Source organism: Sinocyclocheilus rhinocerous, unplaced genomic scaffold, assembly GCF_001515625.1.
Source record: "Sinocyclocheilus rhinocerous isolate Xijiao unplaced genomic scaffold, SAMN03320098_v1.1 scaffold50, whole genome shotgun sequence".
Taxonomy (NCBI): domain Eukaryota; kingdom Metazoa; phylum Chordata; class Actinopteri; order Cypriniformes; family Cyprinidae; genus Sinocyclocheilus; species Sinocyclocheilus rhinocerous.
The window spans coordinates 1,990,658-1,998,269 of record NW_015641057.1 but is presented as its reverse complement, the minus strand read 5'-3'; the positions used below and the strand labels follow the sequence as shown (position 1 = coordinate 1,998,269).

The 7,612-nt window shown below is 40.2% G+C and overlaps 1 protein-coding gene across 1 annotated transcript in view; it reads right to left on the bottom strand.

Annotated features, from left to right (window-relative positions):
- LOC107754523 (protocadherin alpha-3-like) overlaps positions 1-6,161 on the bottom strand; it is a 6,546-nt gene extending 385 nt beyond the window's left edge. Inside the window, exons 1-2 of the mRNA XM_016571000.1 lie at positions 4,430-6,161; positions 1,332-1,957 (exon numbers count right to left, since the gene is read on the bottom strand). Coding sequence (XP_016426486.1) covers positions 1,332-1,957; positions 4,430-6,161 — 2,358 coding nt within the window. The remainder of the gene's footprint in view (positions 1-1,331; positions 1,958-4,429) is intronic.
- Positions 6,162-7,612: the final 1,451 nt, after the last annotated feature.

The window sequence follows — 7,612 nt, the reverse complement described above, 5'->3', positions numbered from 1 at the left end:
CTAGCGGGTGAGGACCGAGAAAAGGACGAGCCCGTCTCGGATCCCTCCGCTAAATCCACTTGCGTTCCCCATGACAACAGTTTACGCTGCGCCTCGGCGACAGCGGGACCGCGAGCCTGGCCGCTCTCATCAAATACGGCGAGCAACTCGCAGTCATGACAATCAGCTCCCTCGAGAGCTGACCGTGCACACAGATCGTGTGTATCCCCCGCCGCCAGATTTCGTGGGCAGAGAGGAACACAACGTTTGTAATGCCGTTCGCTCGCCATAGACTTAGACTTTGCTTTTTTTGACATGATATGAATGCTTGTGCTGACAGACAACAATAAATAGGACGTGTATAGCGCTAAATAGCGCTTCTGAAGAGCAGAAGCTGGCTTGCGCTCTGCCGGGTGCGCTTTAATACTTCCTGGTGCTTACGTCACCCCGCTCATGAAGTCTCGCTGCTCCATTGGGTGACATTTCAGCACTTGACAAACGAATAGCGACTCCTAAGTAGCACTTAAAGCATGGTTACGTGCGATTGTGTTAAGTGCATTTTTGGGAAACGCACGTGAAACAATAACGAACAATCGTAAAATGACTCGTAGAAAATTATCTTAAGCTCTAAGATCAATCGTTATCGAGAAACGCAGCCCAGCACATTGTAGCACTGCGCATGTCACCATTTAGGGCAGGGCATATTCTCTCCGTCATATCACAGAGCAATACTGACACGAGCAGTCGGTCTACTGTTCATTTCAAACAACCAATATCTAAAATATTATGAAAAATTCTATATGGTTTAGCAACTCTATACCGTGAACAGTAAAGTGTTACATCACCTGTCCAACCCATTACAAAAATGAAAATATTATTATAAAATTAAATTTCACTATAAATATGAACTGAAAATAAAGCAATTTAAACGGATCATGGACATGAATACACTCAAAGTCCTTCTATTGCGAAGACAAAATGTGTGATTGCACATAAAATAAGCTAAAGTAAACAGTATGAAATACACACCTGAAAAAAGCAAAAATTTGAAATTATGGAACTTAAGTTTACATGCTTTCAGTAATTTTCGACCACTGACAGTGTTTTTTAATGAAAAAAAAATAAGTTAATTTCAGCACCAACGCAATGAACAGCTCCCTGCAATCTGCGTTTCTTACAATACGATCAGACAATAAAAGCTGTCAAACAAAGTAGGCTACTGAAAAGGATTTTGTGCTGTAAAATAACTACTTTAAGGCATGCCATATTTCATAAATTACAACTATTAGGTTTAACAATATTAAAGCAAAACGGCAGCTGTAGCCTAATTAGAATGAATCTATTATTCTTACCTCTCCAGAACCTCTCCTCCTGCGATCTGGGATCACTAGAGTATTTCCATTACTGCCCGGGACTATAGTAGAGCCGATACTCATTCTGGGTCCAACTAACATGTACCGTTTGTCTCCAGATCTGTACTGGATGCTGTGACACAGAGTCCCGTCGTAATTTGTATCCTGTAAATACTTGGACGAATAGTCTGTCGATTTAGAGCACTGCATTACAATCAACACGATGATGCTGATGACAAAAAGCACTGAAACCGAGCCCAAAGTGATGATCAAATAAAATGTCACGTTGTTTTCCTCCTCGTCTTTTACTGCATTTTTAATATCAGAAGCTGCAAAAGCCTCTTTGGGCTCCACAACTTTGACAATCACAGTCGATGTTGCTGAGAGTGAAATGTTCCCATTGTCTTTGACCAGTATGAGCAGTTTATGTTGGGCCTCGTCTGTTTCTGTGAATAAGCGAAGGGTCCTTATCTGTCCTGTATAGCGGTCTAAACCAAAGAGACTGTGGTCACTAACTTCCTGCAGTGAGAATAATAACCAGCCGTTGTATCCTATATCTGCGTCATAGGCTCTGACTTTAGTCACCAAATGACCTGCGTTCACATTACGGGGAATCTCTTCCACACCCTCAGCAGAACCGTTAGCGCTGACTGGATATAAGATCACTGGAACGTTGTCGTTCTGATCCAGAATAAACACGTTCACTGTCACGTTACTGCTCAGAGACGGAGTTCCAGAGTCTGTAGCGAGCACATGGAAGAGGGAAGTTTTTAATGTTTCAAAGTCAAAGCTTTTCAGCGAATAAACAACACCTGTCTCGGAATTTATATTCAAAAAAGATGACAAATCATTCTGTGTGCCATCACCTCTAATTATGTGATAGGATATCACGGCATTTTCAGCTGTGTCTCGATCAGAGGCGCTTACTGAAATTATGGACGAACCGGCTGCATTATTTTCCATTAAATATAGATTTAGAGGATTTAATAAAAATTCCGGCGCATTATCATTCACATCAGAAATCTGAACGCTTAGAGTGGTCGATGCAGTCAAAGACGGCTGTCCTAAATCAGAGGCAGTTATTGTAATGTCATATTGTGAATTCGTCTCTCTATCTAACCGAACTTTTGTTACTAAAGAGTACATATTGTCTTTGAAAGAAGGCTTTAGTTCAAAGGGAATATTTTTGTTTAACTGACAAATGACTTTACCATTGATCCCTGCGTCTTTATCAATCACACTGATGAGAGAAATTACCGTTCCAGGTTTAGAATCTTCAGGGATGTTCTTAGAAAGTGATGTAATCTCAATCTCAGGCCGGTTGTCATTCACATCAATAATTTTAATAACAACTCTACAGTTTGCAGACATTGGTGGATGTCCCTTATCTGATGCCTGAATATCGAGTTTATAAACTTCTGCATCTTCAAAATCAACTTTCCCCTTTACACGTATTTCACCTGTGACCTGATCGAGCTCAAAAACCTCATGCACTTTGCTATTTAATGTTGCAAAACTGTATTCGATATCGCTATTCGGGCCCTCATCCATATCAGTTGCATTCACTCGGATAACCACAGTGCCAGTAATACAATTCTCCTGTAATGTCACAGAGTATGACTCTCGACTAAACACAGGGTGATTATCGTTTATATCTAGAACAGTAATAGTAATGTTAAGCGTGCCAGATCTCGGAGGATTCCCTCCGTCAACTGCTGTTAAAAGCAGCTTGTATGTAGTTGTAATCTCCCTATCAACAGCCTTCTTCAGTACTAAAAATGGCATTTTATCCTCATCACTCTCTCTAACTCGAATTTCAAAATGATCATTAGGACTTAACTTATAGGACCGGATCGAATTCGTTCCAGAATCTGGATCTCCGGCAGCCTGTAACTGATAAGCAGCGCCAGGGAGCGTATTTTCAGAAATTCGCAAGCGCTGCTCTTTATCAGGAAAACTAGGAGAATGGTCGTTGATATCTGATATTTCCACTTCTACATAGTGGATCTCGAGTGGATTTTCAATAACAGTTTTTAAATTTACCATGCAAACACCGCTGCCAGCACACACAGACTCTCTGTCGATTTTCTTATGAACGTACAAAACGCCATTTTCCTGATTTATCTGAAAAAGCTCCTCCTTAGATCCAGAAACGATTCGAAACTGCCTGTCCACCAAACTACTTACTTCAAGACCCAAACCTTTAGCAACATTTCCCACAGCGGTTCCTTCTTTCACTTCTTCTGGAATCGAATATCTTATCTGAGCTGAGACTTGCTGTCCGATGCCAAGAAGAAAAGAAATACACGAAGCAATCCAGTAGTACTCCCATCTGCGCCTTTGTCCTCCAGCTTCCATCACGAGTGATTAGCAAACGGTTTATCTAGGAAATGTATATACTCTCGATTATTAGAGGTCGTAATCGAATGTTTATAGCAAGCATATAATGAGCAAATAAGCAAATATGAAGTCAGTCTTTAGGTAACGTCAGTGCAGCATATTGTTCATGCATCCCGAGCCTTTCCAGTGTGTGTGAAAAACAATACAGCCCTACTCGCGTCATCATCAGGGGCAGGACTCAATATTCTGAACAAATCTTGGAGCAACACCGACACCAAGTGGTTTAAAATACTTGAAAACATTTTAAAAAAGCATCACTGTAAGTTGTACAAAACTGATAAAATATTAACTTTACAAGAATATAAACTCTACAAGAGGTACATATTTAAATCTACGTTAAGCAGATTTGTTTACAACATTTAGCAATTTTTCAGGACTGACATTGATGCTTTTTAAAATATTTTCGGGCCTTAATGAAAAAAAAAACATTCCTAATTAACTGCATTTAGTTTCAGCACCTGCGAAGTGAACAGCTCCCTGAAAGCTGTGGTTACTTAAAACACAATCAGACAAAGTTGTCAAATAAAGTACTGAACAGAGTTTTGCGCTATGATATCATAAGTGTGTAAAAAAAAAACAATTTAGAATCATAACTATAGCGTATGAACACAACAAAGCAAAACAATGACTGTTAGGAGAATTAATCAGCCAGTCTTACCTCCCCAGAACCTCTCCTCCTGCGATCTGGGATCACTCACCCTCAGCAGAACCGTTAGCGCTGACTGGATATAAGATCACTGGAACGTTGTCGTTCTGATCCAGAATAAACACGTTCACTGTCACGTTACTGCTCAGAGACGGAGTTCCAGAGTCTGTAGCGAGCACATGGAAGTGGGAAGTTTTTAATGTTTCAAAGTCAAAGCTTTTCAGCGAATAAACAATACCAGTCTCGGAATTTATATTTAAGAAAGATGACAAATCATTCTGTGTGCCATCACCTCTAATTATGTGATAGGATATGACGGCATTTTCAGCTGTGTCTCGATCAGAGGCGCTTACAGAAATTATGGACGAACCGGCTGCATTGTTTTCCATTAAGTAGAGATCTAGAGGATTTATAAAAAATTCCGGAGCATTATCATTCACATCAGAAATCTGAACGCTTAGAGTGGTCGATGCAGTCAAAGACGGCTGCCCTAAATCAGAGGCAGTTATTGTAATTTCATATTGTGAGTTAGTCTCTCTATCTAACCGATCTTTTGTTACTAAAGAGTACATATTGTCTTTGAAAGAAGGCTTTAGCTCAAAGGGAATATTTTTGTTTAACTGACAAATGACTTTACCATTGATCCGTGCGTCTTTATCAATCACACTGATGAGAGAAATTACCGTTCCAGGTTTAGAATCTTCAGGGATGTTCTTAGAAAGTGATGTAATCTCAATCTCAGGCAGGTTGTCATTCACATCAATAATCTTAATAACAACTCTACAGTTTGCAGACATTGGTAGATGTCCCTTATCTGAGGCTTGAATATCGAGTTTATAAACTTCTGTATCTTCAAAATCCACTTCCCCCTTTACACGTATTTCACCGGTGACCTGATCGAGCTCAAAAACCTCATGCACTTTGCTGTTTAACGTTGCAAAATTGTATTCGATATCGCTATTAGAGCCCTCATCCATATCAGTTGCATTTACTCGAGAAACCACAGTGCCAATAGCAGAGTTCTCGTGCAATGTCAAAGAATATGTCTCTCGACTAAATACAGGGCGATTATCATTTATGTCTAGAATGGTAATTGTAATGTTAAGAGCGCCAGATCTCGGAGGATTCCCTCCGTCAACTGCTGTTAAAAGCAGCTTGTATGTGGTTGTAATCTCCCTATCAACAGCCTTCTTAAGGACTAAAAATGGCATTTTATCCTCATCACTCTCTCTAACTCGAATTTCAAAATGATCATTAGGACTTAACTTATAAGACCGGACCGAATTTGTTCCAGAATCGGGATCTCCGGCAGCCTGTAACTGATAATCAGCACCAGGGAGCGTATTTTCAGAAATTCTGAGACGCTGCTCTTTTTCAGGAAAACTAGGGGAATGATCGTTTATATCTGATATTTCTACTTCTACATAATGGATCTCGAGTGGATTTTCAATAACGGTTTTTAAATTGACCATGCAAACACCGCTGCCAGCACATACAGACTCTCTGTCGATTTTCTTATGAACGTACAAAACGCCTTTTTCCTGATTTATCTGAAAAAGCTCCTCCTTAGATCCAGAAACGATTCGAAACTGCCTGTCCACCAAGCTACTTACTTCAAGACCCAAATCCTTTGCGATATTTCCGACTGCGGTTCCTTCTTTTATTTCTTCTGGAACTGAATATCTTATCTGAGCTGAGACTTGCTGTCCGATGCCAAGAAGAAAAGAAATACACGAAGCAATCCAGTAGTACTCCCATCTGCGTCTTTGTCCTCCAGCTTCCATCACGAGTGATTAGCAAACAGTTTCTCTAGGATCAAATGTTTATATCCTCGATTATTAGAAGTCGTAGTTGGGTGTTTATGGCAAGTACATAATGAGAAAATAAGAAAATACGTAATTGGTCTTTTTAAGCACTGTCAGTACGTTCATGCATACAAAGCCTTTTCAGTGTGTGTTAAAAAACAACAACAAAGCCCTACTCGCGTCATCATCAGGGGCAGGGCTCAATATTCTGAAAAAATCTTGGAGCAACACCGACACCAAGTGTTTCAAAGCACTTGAAAATATTTTGAAATAAACCACTGTCAGTCATAAAAACACTGAAAAGATGTCAACAACTTAACATAAGAGAAGAATATTTAAGTGTACAACTATTCAGTGTTTTTGATTACTAACATTGGTGCGTTTTAAAATGTTTTTGATAACATGCAACAACAAAAAAAGAAGCAATTTAAGCATACAATTTTATCATACAAATTATGTACTTTACATATTCTGAAGGATTTGCGTCGAATTTCAGCACCAACGCAGCGAACAGCTGCCTGTAAGCTGTGGATACATACAATACGATCAGAAAATCAAAAATGTCAAAGTGACGTTTACTACTTAACGAAACTTTGCGCTATGTAAGTAAAGTAAGCAAAAACACACCATTTTGTATCACGCAATCACGCTGATTGTAATTAGAATGAATCTGCTATTCTTACCTCTCCAGAACCTCTCCTCCTGCGATCTGGGATCACTAGAGTATTTCCATTACTGCCAGGGACTATAGTAGAGCCGATACTCATTCTGGGTCCAACTAACATGTACCGTTTGTCTCCAGATCTGTACTGGATGCTGTGACACAGAGTCCCGTCGTAATTTGTATCCTGTAAATACTTGGACGAATAGTCTGTCGATTTAGAGCACTGCATTACAATCAACACGATGATGCTGATGACAAAAAACAAAGAAACCGAGCCCAAAGTGATGATCAAATAAAATGTCACGTTGTTTTCCTCCTCGTCTTTTACTGCGTTTTTCACATCAGAAGCTGCAAAAGCCTCTTTGGGCTCCACAACTTTGACAATCACAGTCGCTGTTGCTGAGAGTGAAACGTTCCCATTGTCTTTGACCAGTATGAGCAGTTTATGCTGGGCCTCGTCTGTTTCTGTGAATGAGCGAAGGGTCCTTATCTGTCCTGTATAGCGGTCCAAACCAAAGAGACTGTGGTCACTAACTTCCTGCAGTGAAAATAATAACCAGCCGTTGTATCCTATATCTGCGTCATAGGCTCTGACTTTAGTCACCAAATGACCTGCGTTCACATTACGGGGAATCTCTTCCACACCCTCAGCAGAACCGTTAGCGCTGACTGGATATAAGATCACTGGAACGTTGTCGTTCTGATCCAGAATAAACACGTTCACTGTCACGTTACTGCTCAGAGACGGAGTTCCAGAGTCTGTAGC